General features: G+C 49.3%; 1 protein-coding gene across 2 annotated transcripts in view; it reads left to right on the plus strand.

Moving 5' to 3' along the window:
* LOC138739013 (FERM, ARHGEF and pleckstrin domain-containing protein 1-like) overlaps positions 1-17,397 on the plus strand; it is a 302,053-nt gene that overhangs the window by 242,435 nt on the left and 42,221 nt on the right. For both annotated transcript variants that reach the window (XM_069890341.1, XM_069890340.1), the window contains exon 19: positions 9,814-9,944. In XM_069890341.1, coding sequence (XP_069746442.1) covers positions 9,814-9,944 — 131 coding nt within the window. The remainder of the gene's footprint in view (positions 1-9,813; positions 9,945-17,397) is intronic.

The raw sequence follows: 17,397 nt of genomic DNA on the forward strand, positions 1-17,397 counted from the left end.
AGACACTGGGTGTGAACTCCCCGACTGGGATCAGTGAGACACTGGGTGTGAACTCCCTGACTGGGATCAGTGGGACACTGGGTGTGAACTCCCCGACTGGGATCAATGCGACACTGGGTGTGATCTCCCCGATTGGGATCAGTGGAACACTGGGTGTGAACTCCCCGACTGGGATCAGTGGGACACTGGGTGTGAACTCCCCGATCAGTGGGCCACTGGGTGTGAACTCCCCGACTGGGATCAGTGGGACAATGGGTGTGAACTCCCCGACTGAGATCAGTGGAACACTGGGTGTGATCTCCCCGACTGGGATCAGTGAGACACTGGGTGTGAACTCCCCGACTGGGATCAGTGGGCCACTGGGTGTGAACTCCCCGACTGGGATCAGTGGGACACTGGGTGTGATCTCCCCGACTGGGTTCAGCGGGCCACTGGGTGTGAACTCCCCGATTGGGATCAGTGGAACACTGGTTGTGAACTCCCCGACTGGGATCAGTGGGACACTGGGTGTGATTTCCCCGATTGGGATCAGTGGAACACTGGGTGTGAACTCCCCGACTGGGATCAGTGGGACACTGGGTGTGATTTCCCCGATTGGGATCAGTGGGACACTGGGTGTGATCTCCCCGACTGGGATCAGTGAGACACTGGGTGTGAACTCCCCGACTGGGATCAGTGGGACACTGGGTGTGAACTCTCCAAATGGGATCAGTGGGACACTAGGTGTGATCTCCCCGACTGGGATCACTGAGACACTGGGTGTGAACTCCCCGACTGGGATCAGTGGGACACTGGGTGTGAACTCCCCGACTGGGATCAGTGGAACACTGGGTGTGATCTCCCCAACTGGGATCAGTGAGACACTGGGTGTGAACTCCCCAACTGCGATCAGTGGGCCACTGGGTGTGAACTCCCCGACTGCGATCAGTGGGACACTGGGTGTGATCTCCCCGACTGGATCAATGGGACACTGGGTGTGATCTCCCCGACTGGGATCAGTGAAACATTGGGTGTGAACTCCCCGACTTGGATCAGTGGGCCACTGGGTGTGATTTCCCAACTGGGATCAGTGGAACACTGGGTGTGATCTCCCCGACTGGATCAGTGGGACACTGGGTGTGATCTCCCTGACTGGGATCAGTGGGACATTGGGTGTGATCTGCCTGACTGGGATCAATGAGACACTGGGTGTGATCTCCCTGACTGGGATCAGTGAAACACTGGGATCAGTGAAACACTGGGTGTGAACTCCCCGACTGGGATCAGTGAAACATTAGGTGTGAACTCCCCGACTGGGATCAGTGGGACACTGGGTGTGATCTCCCCGAATGGGATCAGTGGGACACTCCCAGACTGACCAAATGTTCCTGCCAAAAATCGTTGGTGGGTTATGATCCTGTGAGACACGACAGACACTTTGCTGGAAATTGGGAGAGGAGAACATTTGGCCCTTCACTCCACTTTGATCACTCAAAATCACTTTTCTGTTGGCCTCAGGTGCATTTCCTGCCTCTTCCCCAGAAGCCACGACTCCTTGTCGGTACTAATTTCTGTTCACTCTGCTTTGCCTGTGTTTAGTGACCAGACAACAGCATATTCAAGGTTGAGAATTCCGGACTTCATCACTCTCTGAAAGAACAGTGTCGTGACAGCCTCTTGTTCTGAAGTCCTGCCCTCTTGTTTTTGATGCTTCCTCTCAACTTCTCAATGCTTGAATTAATGCATCTCTGGGATGCTCCGTCAGGAAGGCAGCCAACATCATAAAGGACCTCCATCACCCCAGGAATAACCTCTTCTTACTGCTCCCTTCGGGCAGAGTGTATAAAAGCCTGAAGACCAACACTTCCAGTTTCAAGAACAGTTTCTTTCCAACAGCTCTTGAACCTCCCCCGGGACACACAAATCTATTGCAAAAGAACTGTCTGGCACTATTGTAATGTCTTGGATAACTGAATATTTAGGGTCCCTTTTTTTCGTATATATTGCCTTTTAAATTTAATTCAGTATTTAGGTTTTTTTTACATATATCTAGTTTGGTAAATCAAAATTTCAGGGCATATGTACATTGAATAATTATTAGCATTAAGATCACCTCTTACATCATAACTTCAGTGATTGGAGAAAGTCCTTCAAATGCAACCTCAGGAATCAACCGACCCTGCATTGCACCCAATGCGAGCGCAGCCTCGTGCTAAAATACCTTTGGTACTCTGGATGTGGCTTCCCCACTGCCTTGCACACTCGTGGCAAATCCTCTCTGGATTTGGAAGCAGAGGCAGTTATAGAGAGGAGTTACAGGGAGACAGTCACCCCTAGAAGGCAAGAGTCAGGGAATTGGGTGACTGTGAGGAAAGGAGGGAGAGCGCCAGTGCAGAGTACCCCTGTGGAAGTGCCCCTCAGCAACATGTATTCGGCTTTGGATACTGTTGGGGGGAACAGCCTATCAGGGACGAGTCGTGGGGGTCAGGTATCTGGCACAGGGGCTCCAGGTTGGTATGTTGCCTCCCTGGTGCCAGGGTCAGGGATATCTCTGATCGAGTACATAGCATTCTGCAAGGGGAAGGAGAACAGCCAGAAGTCGTGGTCCATGTGGGGACCAATGACTTAGTTAGAAGTGGGGATGAGGTCCTGAAACAGGATTATGCAGAATTAGGTACGAAGTTAAAAAACAGGACCTCCAAGGTAGTAATCTCTTGATTGCTGCCCGTGCCATGAGCTAGTGAGGGTAGAAATAGGAGGATGTGGAGGATGAATGTGTGGCTAAAGAGATGGTGCAGGGGGCAAGGGATAAGATTTCTGGATAATTTGGGATCTCTTCTGGGGAAGGTCGGACCTGTACAAAAGGGACGGACTCCACTTGAACTGGAGGGGGACCAATGTGCTGGCAAGCAGATTTGCTAGAGCTGTGGGGGAAGGTTTAAACTAGTTTGGCAGGGGGGTGGGGAACAGAGTGTGAGAGCAGTGTCCAGGGAGTATGGCCACCTAGCTAGGAATAAAAAAGATAAGAAAGGTAGGATGGAGATTAGGGTAGAAGGTAAAAAAGAGAATATATGTGAGCGTCATTCTCTGAGATGCATATATTTTAATGCAAGAAGCATAGTGAACAAGGTAGATGAGCTGAGAGCATGGATAGATACTTGGGGTCACGATATAGTGGCAATTAGTGAGACCTGGCTACAGGAGGGGCAGGACTGGCAACTTAATGTTCCGGGATACATTTGTTTTAGATGTGATAGATCAGGGAGTAAAAAAGGAGGAGGAGTTGATCTGCTTGTTAGGGAGGACATTACTGCCGTGAGGTGGCAGGATGGTATGGAGGGATCGACCAGTGAAGCTGTTTGGGTGGAATTGAGGGGTGGAGGAGGCAAGAGGGTGCTAATAGGGGTGTATTACAGACCACCAAATGGGCCAAGGGAATTAAAGGAACAAATTTGTAGGGAGATAACGTATATGTGTGAAAATCATAGGGTAGTGATCATGGGGGATTTTCACTTCCCACACATTGATTGGGATACCCATACGGTTAGAGGGCTGGATGGGCTGGAGTTCGTTAAATGTGTTCAGGATTGTTTTCTAAATCAGTTAGTAGAAGAACCGACTCGGGATGGTGTAATACTGGATCTCCTGTTAGGGAATGAGCTAGGTCAGGTAGCGGACATTAATGTTGGAGAACCAATTGGGTCTAGTGATCATAATTCTGTTAGTTTTAGGGTAGTTTTAAGGAAGAGCAAGGAGAGGCCTAAAGTTGAGGTTCTGGATTGGAAAAGAGCAAATTTCGAAGGAATAAGAAGGGATTTGGGGAGTATTGAGTGGGACAGGATATGTTAATGAAAAATGGAGGATATTCAAAAAAGAAATTTTGAGGGTACAGAGTAGTTATGTCCCAGTGTGGATCAAAGGAAAGGCTGGAAGTCATAGGGAGGCTTGGTTTTCGAGGAATATTGGTAAATTTGGTTAGGAGAAAAAGGGAGGTGTACAAGAGGTATAAAGAGCAGGGAGCTGAGAAGTTGAAAGAGGACTACAAGGAGTGTAGAAGGAATCTTAAGAAAGAAATTAGAAAGGCCAAAAAAAGGCATGAAGAGGCTTTGGCTGACAGAGTAAAAATAAATCCAAAGGGTTTCTGTAAGTACATTAAAAGTAAAAGATTAGTGAGAGATAAAATTGGACCCCTTGTAGATAGCGAGGGTAGGCTGAGTGAGAAGTCTGAGGAAATGGGGGAAATTTTGAATAATTTCTTTGCCTTGGTATTCACTAGGGAAAAAAATGTTGAACCAGTTGAAGTAAAGAAAAATAGTGGGGAGGTCATGAAGCATATAAGAATAACCAAGGAGGTAGTGATGGCTGTGTTAAAAAAGATAAAGGTGGATAAATCTCCCAGACCGGACAAAATATTCCCTAGGACACTCAGGGAGGCTAGTGGACAGTTAGTGGGGCCATTAACAGAGATATTTAGGATGTCACTGGCCACGGGGGTGGTACCAAAGGATTGGAGGGTGGCGCATGTGGTTCCTCTGTTTAAGAAAGGGTCCAAATGCAAACCTGGGAATTATAGGCCTGTAAGTCTGACGTCTGTGGTGGGCAAGTTGATGGAAAGTGTTCTGAGGGATGCTATTTACAAATTTTTGGAGGTACAGGGATTGATAGGGAGTAATCAGCATGGTTTTGTCAGGGGTAGATCATGCTTGACAAACCTGATTGAGTTCTTCGAAGGGGTTACAAAAAAGGTTGATGAAGGGAAAGCTGTGGATGTTGTCTATTTGGACTTTAGTAAAGCTTTTGACAAAGTTCCCCGCAGGAGGTTAGGAAAAAAGGTGGAGGCATTAGGTATAAATAAGGAGGTAGTGAAATGGATTCAGCAGTGGTTGGATGGGAGGTGTCAGAGAGTAGTGGTAGAAAATTGTTTGTCCAATTGGAGGCCGGTGACTAGTGGAGTTCCTCAGGGTTCGGTCCTGGGTCCACTATTATTTGTTATATATATTAACGATCTGGATGTAGGGGTGGAGAATTGGATAAGCAAGTTTGCGGATGACACAAAGATTGGTGGTGTTGTGGACAGTGAGGTAGATTACCGTAGATTAAAAGGTGATTTAGGAAGGCTGGAGGTGTGGGCTGAGAAATGGCTGATGGAATTTAATACAGATAAATGTGAGGTGCTACATTTTGGAAAGGCAAATTTAAATAGGTCATATACATTGACCTATTGAGGAGTGCAGAGCAACAAAGGGATTTAGGAGTTATGGTAAATAGTACCCTCAAGGCTGATACTCAGGTAGATGGTGTGGTGAAGAAGGCATTTGGAATGTTGGCCTTCATAAATCGGAGTATTGAATTCAAGAGTAGGGAGGTTATGATGAAATTGTACAAGGCATTGGTGAGGCCAAATTTGGAGTACTGTGTACAGTTTTGGTCACCAAATTATAGGAAAGATATAAACAAAATAGAGAGAGTGCAGAGAAGGTTCACGAGAATGTTGACAGGATTTCAGGGTCTGAGTTACAGGGAAAGGTTGTGCAGACTGGGGTTTTTTTCTCTGGAGTGTAGAAGATTGAGAGGGGACTTGATAGAGGTGTTTAAGATTTTAAAAGGGACAGACAGAGTAAATGTGGATAGGCTTTTTCAATTAAGAAAGGGGGAAATTCAAACTAGAGGACATGGTTTAAGATTGATGGGGGAAAATTATAAGGGGAACATGAGGGGAAATTTCTTTACGCAGAGGGTGGTGGGGATGTGGAATGAGCTTCCGGCAGACGTGGTCAAGGCGGGATCATTGGTTACATTTAAGGAAAGATTGAATCGTTACATGGATAGGAGGGGACTAGAGCGGTATGGACCGGGTGCTGGTCAGTGGGACTAGGAGGGTGGGGATTTGCTACGGCATGGCCTGTTCTGTGCTGTAAGTGGTTATATGGTTATATGGTTTTCCTCGATGGCCATGAAGGCCAACAAGCTTCTGGAGGAAATGGTTATATGGTTATATGGTTTTCCTCGATGGCCATGAAGGCCAACAAGCTTCTGGAGGAAATCAGCTGGTCGAGCAGCACTAGTAGGAGAAACGGTCAACGTTTTGGGTCGGAGCTCTTCAGCAAAACGAGGCCAACATTGCATTTGCCTTCTTAATCACAGCTGCCCCTACAAAAGAACCTTTAGGGCAGGTGCAGGAGTCAGCCGTCTGACCTGTTGAGCCTGCTCTGCCATTCAGAAGCAGGGTGACCCAGCTCCACTTACACATCTGTTCTACTTTAACCCTCAGTTCAACAATACAGAGATCTATCTCACTCTGTCTTAAATACATTTATTGAGGTGACCTCTACTGCTTGCTTGGGAAAAAAATTTCACAGATTCACTGCTGTCTGGGAAAAGCAGTTCCACTTCATCTCCGCAATAAATCGTTCTCCTGGTTCTTAAGATTGTGTCCCCTTTTTCCCGTCTCACCTACCAGTGGAAAGAACTTCCCTGCTTCTATCCTATTAGGCCCTTTCATGCAGTGAAAAAGCCCGAGTGTAAAGGCGGAGATTCTCTGCCCTCACGTTGGGAGACTTACCTCTATGAATGAGCCATGGTCAGCTCCAAGGCGCCCACTGAAATCCCTCTCGGGGAAGGATAATCGATGGAGCGCAGCACTCCACCACCTCATGTGACTGTACAGCTGCTGCAAACAGCTGGTTAGGGGCGGCTGATGACGCCGTCAGCCCACAACCCATCTTCCCTCTCTTTCCCACCCACTCAGCCCTCTCCCTCCAAGACCCCCTCGGGGCAGGCGCTCTTAGGGGCAGCCGGTGCGGGCTGTGACAGCCCCACTGGGCCACGCTCTGCAGCTCAAAACACCACAGGGCAATGCTCTGGGAAACACAGAGCAGTTCCAGCTGCATGGGGGATTATGGGTAGGGAAGACGGCCATTGCTCTGCCACGTATTTATGGCGGGTGACACCACAGGGCCAACCACCCCACCTCCATCAGCTCCGGAGGGTGCTACAAGGCAACACAGGACCAGCCTTTTAGGGCTGCTCCATGAAAGGTAAGTTTATGTTTTCCCTCCGTGCTTATATCAGGCTTCCAGGTGGATCAATCTATCCCTTTGAGAACTTAATATTTCTGAGAGGTCATCTTTCATTCCAGTCGACTCAATCTCTGCTCATAAGCTAAGCCCCTCATGGAATCACCATAGTGAACCTTCTCCACACTGCTTCCCTGCTCAAATTCAATCCCTCTAGCAATGAAGGGCAAAATTCCATTTGCTTTCTTGATATCTGTTGCACCTGCAAACCAACCTTTTGTGACTCACGCACAAGCACTTTATCAGGTCCCTGTGCTCAAAAGCATGCACCTGCTTTTTAACTTTGAAGTTTGTACAAGGGGACACTGACCACAGCTTCCGTGCTTACAGTCCATTTTTTTTAAATCCTGTCCTTTCCAGGTTTTTTTTTCAAGCCGACAATTTTTTGACCGCTTGCAAGGTTTCTTTGCAGTTTCACCACTTTACAGGTTCAAGGAGGAAGAAGTTTATTCTGTGTCACAAGTGGACAATGTAAGATGCAGTCAACTTCATCAGAACCAAACTGTGGAGAGGGAGGACCATGTGAAGCTGTCACCAGATGTTCAGTGGGTGTTGGCTGCGACCATTAGCTGCTGTTCTGTTGATCACCACAAGGTGGCAGTAAATTTTAGTCTCGCAATCCAGTAGACGTGGGCTTGGTGTCCTATACAGAAATACAATGTAAAGGTGTGTAGCTTGAATAAAAGCTCTCACGATTGGAGTGAGATCAAACGCTTTTATTAGCTTATAACTAAGGGTAGGATCTTCAGAAGGGTTCTAGGTTTAGGCGGGAAATCAGGGTTATAAGTGAGCAGATGGGAGGGGGGCCGGGCCATGAGCACCACACCCTACCAGTGAATCCCAGTTCACTGCAAGATGCAGCAAAATTCTTGCTGCAATGACACAGATATATCAAAATACACCAATAAACCAACTTACTGCACAAGAGAAAAAGCAATATAAAATTTAAAAGGATGAAGAGATAAATAGTGGCATTTGTGCAGAAAATAATGCAGCCAGATTGGTGGTGGTCTTGGAGTAGTTACTGGATAAGGTAGAATAGGGAAGTTTGAGGGTCTGATCGTTGGTGTAAAGAAGCTGTTCTCCAACCTGAACGTGCTGGTCTACGGGCTTCCGTAACTTCTATGTGAAGGTACCAGTGAGAAGAGGATGTGACCAGGGTGATGGGAGTACTTTATGATGTTGGCTGCCTCCTTGAGGCGGTGCTTCTTGCTGATGTCTTCAATGGATGGGAGGTCAGAACCTGTGATGGACCTGGCTGGGTGTACCACTTTCTGTGGCCTTCTGTTTTCCTGGTTTAAGCCATGTTGAGAAAACAATATATTTTTTTAAAAAACAAATGATCTTGTTTGACTTGTACATTTCACATTTCAAAGCCTCTTATTTCCCAGATATCTGAAAATTCAATGGACCCACTTTGTTCTGTGAATAAGCATTTAGATTCTGTTTGCTGGTGATGGCCACACACTGGAGCAAAGGCCTTCAGATCTGGCTCGGTCAGATGGTTGTGGAGCCAAGTCCCATCCAATCTAGAGAACAACTGTGAAGAGACAGGCTGTCCGCCAATCCCCCCACCCCTCCCTCCCTATACCGAGAGGGTGCTGTGAAGAACCTCAGAAACAGGAGAAGGAGTTGGCCATCTGGCCCATCAATCCTGCTCCACCATCTAACAGGATCCTGGCTGATTGGTTGTAGATTCAGCTTTACATACCTGCTGGCTCCCTGTGTCCCTAATTTCCCTGCATTGCTAAAATCTAACTAACTGCGTCTTAAATATATTTAATAAGGCAGTCTCTTCTTCATCCTGGGGCAGAGAATTCCACAGATTTACCCACTCTCTGAGAGAAGAAGTTATTCCTCATCTCCGTCCTAAATCATCTCCCCTAAATCTTGAAGCTATGCCACCAAGTTCTGGTCTCACCTGCTAGCGGACACAACTTTCCTGTCAATCCCCTTCATCATTTCATATGTTTCTGTAAGACCCTCACTCATCCTTCCAAACTCTAGTGAGTATAGTCCCAGGCAACTCGATCTCTCCTCAACAGCTTAACTTCCTTATCTCTGGAATCAGCTGAGCAAACTTCCTCTGCACCAGCATATTCCTTTCTCAAGTCAGGACACCAGACTGCATGTGGCCTCATCTGTACCCTGATGCAGCAGAACCTTCCTGCTCTTTAATTCAATCTCTCCAGCAATAAAGAACATCCCATTTGCTTTCCTGATCACCTGTCGCACCTGCAAACCAACCTTTTATGATTCAATCCCAAGCAATCCCAGATCTCTCTGCACAAAAGCATGTGGCGATTTTTAAACCATTTTCCATTGGTGTGACACATTACTTGGAGTCACTTGTTGTCCCCACCCAGGTTTGTTCCATCTAACAGCACTGGAGGCAGGTTACTGAGCTGAGATTACAGAGCTTGCTGCCCATAGACCATCTGCTGCTGTTTTTCCTACACTGCCTCTGCATCAAGAAAAGGTTGAAAGGCAAAACTAAAAACCTGCAGATGCCAAATACCTGAAATAAAAACAGAAAGTGCAGACAACACTCAAGTCAGGCAGCATATATGGAGTGAGAAACAGTGATAACCTTTGATGAGGTCTAGCCCTCAAATGCAAACTTAAGTTTTTCTCCACTCAGATGCTTTTTGACCTGCTGAGCATTTCAGCAAGGGGCTTTGGCTGGGAGACACTGTGACATGTCCTGAACCGTCACAATCTCTGTCTCACTTTCTCTCTCTCTCTTTCCCTGTGACAGCGGCTCTGGCTGAGGTGACAGAAATGGCTGCCCAACTCCACAGCTGCATGATCAAGATGGAGAACTTCCAGAAATTGATTGAGCTGAGGAGAGATCTGATCGGGATCGACAATCTGGTGATTCCCGGAAGGGTAATGTCTGCTTTACCATGCCCGATAACGGGAGCGCGCGCACGTTGTGCGGAGTTTGGCTTTTACCTACACCGCCCCTTGACCTTGGTGTGTCCTAGGCTGCATTCCCACAGATCCTTGCCCGACGCCCACACAACGTGGGCATGGCTCTTTGTCCCATCATCCATGCTGGCTATTAGCCTCCTGAGCACAGTATCGAGGTCAGGATGATACCTAATCAGACAGCCCAGTGTAGCCTGCTCAAGCATAACTTCAACTGGCCACTCAGGTCTCCACTGAGACAAAAAAAAGTCCCAATGAAGGGTTTCAGTCTGAATCTTCGATTGTCTCTTGCCCTCCATGAATGCTGCCTGACCCCACTGAGTCCCTTCAGCTTTCCAGCGAATGCCAATTCTGTCTCCCTCAGAGACGCACATCATTGGTGCACATCTTGAGATGAGGTCACCCCTCCATCCCCAACACTCTGAGGCCCTCAACAAACCCTTCCCCATGGCTCCCTTCCTCCTGTAATGGCTCCATGTCACACGCCCCCACCCTTCTCCCACTCGTCCTCTCGTACCTCTCGTGTCTCAGACCTGTGTTTATGTCACGTGACGTCAATGCGATCAGTGCAGCTGGTGGAGAAGACACTTGATGGGCCAAAGGGCCTGTTTCACCTTGGCCCGAATCATTAGCCATCCCTCCGCTTTCTGAGATGCTGACTGATGCGGTGAACATCCAGCTGTTGGGGACACACATCAGAAGCCAGACACAATCTGCTGGAGGAGGTCAGTGGGTCGGGCAGCTTCATGGGAGACAAAGATTGGCTGACGTTGAAAGTTTTCAGCTCAAAGCGTCAACCATTCATTTCCTCCCAGTGCATTTCTCGATTCACTGCATTTCTCCAGAGGATTGGGTTTAGTTTGGTTTGTTACTTGTGCCTATGTATCCCTCTGTGTAAAAGTTGACTTGGTATTGTTAAGGTGAAATTATAGAACCACAGAACATGACAACAGGGAAACAGACCCTATGGCCCCTCCAGCCTGCACCATACAATTATTTTACCTAATATCATAGCCCTTCCATCATTGTACTGGTCCAAAATTTTCTTAGGTGACAAAATTGAACTCACATCCACTAATTCAGAATCAGAACTTATTGCCATGAATAAGTCATGAAATTCTGTGTTTTACGGCAGCATTCATATTGTAACCATCTTACAACATTACTCTACAAAAAAATAGTGCACGTGTCTTTGGTTAATTGATTATTCAGGAATCTAATGGCAGCGGGGTAGAAGCTGTTCTTGTGCCTTTGAGAGCTTGTCTTTAGGCTCCTCTACCTTTACTCTGATGGTAGCAGAGTGAAGAGGGCATGGCCTGGGGGGGGGTTGTCTTTGAGCATAGAGATTGCCTCATGTAGATATCCTCATTGGTGTGAGGTCTGGTGCCTGTGATGTCACAGGCCGAGTTAACAACCCTCTGGAGTTTATTCTTGTCCTGAGAGTTGGTGATTCCATACCAGGCAGTGATGCAACCAACAGAATGCTCTCCTGGGTACACCTGCAGAAGTTGACGAGAATTTTCAGTGACGTACCAAATCTCCTCAGACATCTCACAAAGTATAACCTTCTTTGTGATTAGACTGACATGGAGGCTCCAGGACAGATCCTTGGAGATGTTGACACCCAGGAATTTGAAGTTCTTGACCCTCTTCTCGAAGAGGAATGGGTCATGTTCCCCTGACTTCCTCCTGAAGCCCACAATCTTCTCCTTGGTTTTGCTGACATTGAGCACAAGGTTATTGTTGTTACACCATTCAATGCTGATGTACCTCCCTCCTGTACACTTCCTCATTGCTGTTTGTGATTCCGCTGACAACTGTGGTGTCATCGGCAACTTGTAGATAGCATTGGAATTGTGCCTGGCCACACAGTCAAGGGTGTATCACGAGTAGAGCAGTGGGCCAAGCACACATCCTTGGGGTGCGCCTGTGTTGATGATCAGTGAGGAGAAGACGTTGTTTTCAATTCATTCTGACTGTGGTCTTCTGATGAGAAAGTCAAGGATCCAGGTGCAAATGGGGGTACAGAGGCCTAAAGTTTGTAGCTTCTTGACCAGTACTGAGGGAATAAAGGTTTTGAAGGTTGAGCTGTAGTCAATGAAGAGCCGCTGTATGAATGTACGTCAGGTGGCAGCTTGGTCAACACTCTCACCATTCCCTGCATGAAGAAAGATCCCCCTGATGTTCCCTTTGAGCATTTTCCTTTTCATCTTGTAGTGCTCATCGAAAGAACCAAAGACTTGTTGATCCAAACCAAGGCTTTTATTAGCAAAAGACAGGAGCTCTTCACAGGTGGCCGACCAGTCCGGAATGATCCGACCTGGCTAGGGACACAACCCTTTAAGGCCCAGACAGTAGGCGTGGCTAAGCTCTCAGCCAATCGCTGTAAGCACAGTCATTACACTCTAGATACTGTAACTATATACATTGGTGATAGGTCTGTACTATCACATTCACCCCTTCTTGGAGAACTGACCCTGGGGTGGAAGGGCTGAAGAGGGAGAAGGGAAGAAAAAAAAACGAGGGAGAGAATGAAAGGAAGGGGTAGGTTAAGGACTATAGCAGTCAGGGGGGTCTGACCATCCGGCGTGACCGCCGTGGTGCCGGGATTGGGGTTGCTGGAGTGGTGTCGCCAGCGGGCTCGTCGGGTGCGACCGCTCCTTCGCTCAATTCCCCAGCCGTGTTGTCGGCAGGGTGGCCCGGGTCGTTGGGGTGCTGTTGGTCCTTCTGTTCCGGCACGGGGCCTGGGGAATAAAGAGTTGGGGAAGGTTGGGTTGGGGGGGGTGATTTGCTCGGCCTACCACGTCCTGAGCTAGGTCCCACACCAAAACAGTGTCCTTCCACCCGTCTGGGAACTCAACATAGGCGTAATGTGGGTTCGCGTGGAGTAGAGTCACTTGGTCGACCAAGGGGTTGTTCTTTGAGTGTCGGACGTGGTGTCGCAAAAGGACAGGGCCAGGTACGGTGAGCCATGCCGGTACAGTGGTTCCTGATTCGGATTTCCTCGGGAAAAGGAACATCCTTTTGTGGGGGGTGGCATTTGCTGCGGTACATAGGAGGGAGCGAATGGAGTGTAATGCACTAGTGAGAACCTCCTGCCAGTGAGAGGTGGGGAGACCTTTAGACTGGAGAGCCAGATGGTGGCATTCTCCCTCTCGACCTGGCCGTTACCGCGTGGGTTATAGCTGGTGGTCCTGCTTGAAGCGATACCACACTCCAGAAGGTACTGTTGCAGCTCTGCGCTCATGAATGAGGACCCCCAATCACTGTGGATGGAATTGGGGTACCCGAAAATGGCGAAGATACTGCGAAGGGCCTGTATCACTGAGGTGGCAGTGGTGTCTGGGCAGGGCACAGCAAATGGGAAGCGGGACTACTCGTTGATGGCTGTAAGGATGTAGTTATTACAGTTGGTCGACGGTAGGGGCCCCTTAAAGTCTACGTTAAGACACTTGAAGGGGCGGGTGGCTTTGATAACGTGCGAGTTCCCCGGACAGAAGAAGTGGAGCTTGCATTCAGCGCACACCGAACAGGCTCGGGTCATGGAGCAAATCTCCTCGACTGTGTAGGGTAGGTTGCGCGCCTTCACAAAGTGGGCAAACCTAGTGACCCCTGGATGACAGAGCGCCTCATGGAGTTTCTGTAGTCTGTCCATCTATACGCTGGTGCACATCCCCCTGGAGAGCGTGTCAGGCGGGTCGTTGAGCTTACCAGGCCGGTACAGGATGTCATAGTTAAAGGTGGAGAGTTTGATTCTCCATCTGGCGATTTTGTCGTTTTTTATCTTACCTCGCTGGGTGTTGCTGAACATGAAGGAGACCGCACGTTGATCAGTCAACAGTGTAAAGCGTCTCCCAGCGAGATAATGTCTCCAATGACGCACCGCTTCAACTATGGCCTGGGCCTCCTTCTCGACCGAGGAGTGTCTACTCTCTGGACCCTGGAGGGTTCTGGAGAAGAAGGCTACAGGCCAACTGGCCTGGTTCAAGGTGGCTACCAGGGTGAAGTCGGATGCATCACTCTCAACTTGAAACAGGACAGACTCAGCGATCGCGTGCAGCGTTGCAGCGGTGATGTTGGATTTGATTCGATCGAAAGCCGCTCTGGCTTCAGTCGAGAGGGGAAAGGAAGTAGTCTTGATAAGATGACGCGCCTTGTCGGCGTAGTGTGGAACCCATTGGGCGTAATATGAGAAAAGCCCAGGCAGCGTTTGAGCGCTTTCTGGGTATGGGGCGGGGTAAGTCCATTAGGGGACGCATACAGTCAGGATCTGGCATCACTACCCCGTTCTTCACCACGCAACCTAGAATCGCGAGTCGTGTGGTCCGGAAGACATTCTTGTCAAAATTGTAGGTCAGGTTCAGCCGACCGGCAGTTTGAAGATATTTGTCTAGGTTGGCGTCGTGGTCCTGCGTGTCATGGCCGCAGATGGTGACATTGTCCAGATACGGGAAGGTAGCGGTTAGCTCGTTCTGGTCCACCATCCGGTCCATTTCCCTCTGGAAAACCGCGACACCATTCGTGACCCCGAATGGTACCCTGAGAAATTGATACAGCCGCCCATTCACTTCGAAGGCCATGAATGTTCGGTCCTCACAGCGGATCGGGAGCTGGTGGTAGGCCGAACGTAGGTCAATGGTGAATATGCGGTATTGGGCGATCTGGTTCACCACATCCGTGATGCGTGGCAGGGGGTACGCATCCAGGAGTGTGAAGCGGTTAATGGTCTGGCTATAGTCGACCACCATCCGTAGCTTTTCCCCGTTCTTGACAACCACCACCTGGGCTCTCCAGGGACTTGAACTGGGTTCGATGATGCCTTCATCCAGCAATCTACGCACCTCACTCCTAATGAATTGCCTGTTTTCGTAACTATATTGCCGACTTTTGGTGGCCACAGGCTTCCAGCCAGGGGTGAGGTTTGCGAAGAGTGCTGGCGGGGCAATCCGGAGTGTGGAAAGGCCGCAGGAGTGGCCCCGGGGCACGGGGTAGGGTTGCTTGGGTGCTTCAGGGGTGGGGCGATGGCAGACCGAGAAGGGGGCATGGGGTCCCCCAAAATGTAGGGATACCGTTCGAAACTGACACTGAAAGTCTAATCCCAGCAACACTGGGGCGCACAATTGGGGAAGGATGAATAATTTGAAGTGGGTGGCCGTTACGCCCTGTACTTCCAGCGTGGTGATGCAATACTCCTTTATCCCGGTCGAGTGCGACCTAGTCGTTAATGAGATCCTCTGGGTAGTGGGGATAATGTCAAGTCCGCAACAGAGGGCCAGATCTGGCCGGATAAAACTGTCAGTTGACCCAGAGTCAAATAAGCAATTGGTGTAGTGTCCATGCACTTTAATCAGTTCCATTGTTTTAGTGAGGAGATGAGAGCATTGGTGATTTAGTGTTATAGAAGCAGCCACTGATCCTGTTGACAGGGGAGTTCCGCGTGTTGACGTCACGCAACGGGTTGATGTCATAGACGCAGTCAGCGCTGGAGGAGCAGGTTGGAGGTACCCCTGGAGGTGCTGTTGTGGTGACGTCGGCGGATGAACGGTAAGTAGTGGGGGTTGTTGCTCACGGTTGGCAGTGGGTAGGTCGTCGGTCGTGGCGGTCGGGCCCCAGCGGTCGTCAGCGATGGACGCTAGGGCGAGTACCTGGTTGACCGTGGCGGATCCCCAGTCGGTTGCGGTGGCCGCACCAGCGGCAGCGTGGGCAGCGGCAGCAGGGGAGCGGGCAGCGGTAGCGTCGTCTCCGGGGATGGCTGTGGCGGTGGCAGCGGCAGCAGCAGTGGTAGCATCGACCCCGGGGGTGGTCATGGCCGTGGCAATAGCGGGCGCTACAGTCGGGACCGAGGCCGGGTCGAGTGTTCCATACGGGGGCGAGAGGCGGGCCAACATCATGGTTGCGAGGGTGGGCTGCCCCTTCCGGGTTCGGTGTCTCCGTGACATCAGGCGTTGCCGTGCAGGGGAGCCCTCGCTCTCATTGGACAAGAGCTCTGGGGAAGAAGAATTTGAATGGGATAGTGGCGGTTGGACTTCACACGAGGCATTGTGTTTGCCAGCGGCCATTTTAGACCTACAGACTGCAGCAAAGTGGCCGTTTTTAAGGCATTTCTGGCACCTGGCTTTTCTTGCTGGGCACTAGGACCTGCTGTGCTTGTCCCTCCCGCAGTAATAACATTTTGGGTTCGCAGGGGGCAGTGTAGCAGCAGCCGACAGGCCGTCAGTATATTGGGGGGTGGTAGGGTAGAAGAAGGGCACTCTACTCACCTCAGAACGTGGGGTCCAGTCCCTAGAGAACTCGTTTGACTTTAAGACTGCATCCTCCATTGTGATTGCAATCCGGGCCACGTCCTCTAGTTTTTCTACCCCTTGTTCGAGCAAGCGCAGCCTCACTTCGTTCGATCGGAGCCCGGCCACATAGGCATCCCGGACGAGATCGTTTGTTTTCTCAGCAGCAGTTTTGTCCACACAGTTACAGTCCTTGCCCAACGTCTTTACTACTTGTAAATATGCCCTGCTGGACTCGCCGGGCTGTTGCTTCCTCAACGCAAGCACGAGCCGGGCATGAACTCTGTTGATCATACAGTTCTTTCAGTACCTTTATAGCTGCGGTGTAAGTGGTCTCATCCTGGATGTTCTCGTAGACTCTCAAGGACACCATAGACAGCAATGCTGTTACGCGCTGGTTATCCTCCTCCACCTCAATGAGCCTTAGGAAGTTTTCAAAGTTCAACAGCCAGAACTTAAAGGCTTTGAAGGCTGCAGCTGACTGTGGGTCGATGTCGTTTTTCTGGCCGAGTCAGACACTCCATCCCTTTTTAAAAAAATTATTTTTGCTAATAAAATTGTAGAGCTCGTCGAAAGAACCAAAGATTTGTTGATCCAAACCAAGGCTTTTATTAGCAAAAGACAGGAGCTCTTCACAGGTGGCTGACCAGTCTGGAATGATCCGACCTGGCTAGGGACACAACCCTTTAAGGCCCAGACAGTAAGCGTGGCTAAGCTCTCGGCCAATCGCTGTAAGCACAGTCATTACATACTCTAGATACTGTAACTATATACATTGGTGATAGGTCTGTACTATCACACACCCTTAACCCATGCATCCTAGTTCTTGTCTCACCCATCCTCAGTGGAAAAAGACTGCTTACATTTATTCTGTCTGGACCAGCCATTCTCAACAGAGCCCTTACACCCCACCCGCAGGGACGAGAGCACCTTGAAGTAAAAGGTTTGTTTTCTTTTCACCTCATGTAACATAAATAAATATTTGTTATGTTTTTTTTTCATTTAGTCAGAAGGAGAGAGGTACGGCTGAAAACAAAATGACTGATTCACAGGGCAGGAGGCCATAAACTTTGAGTAGAGTCCCAGAGAGGCCTTAGCCAAAAAAAGGTGGAGAATGGCTGGTCTAGACC

The sequence above is a fragment of the Narcine bancroftii genome, chromosome 7 (assembly GCF_036971445.1).
Source record: "Narcine bancroftii isolate sNarBan1 chromosome 7, sNarBan1.hap1, whole genome shotgun sequence".
Taxonomy (NCBI): Eukaryota; Metazoa; Chordata; class Chondrichthyes; order Torpediniformes; family Narcinidae; genus Narcine; species Narcine bancroftii.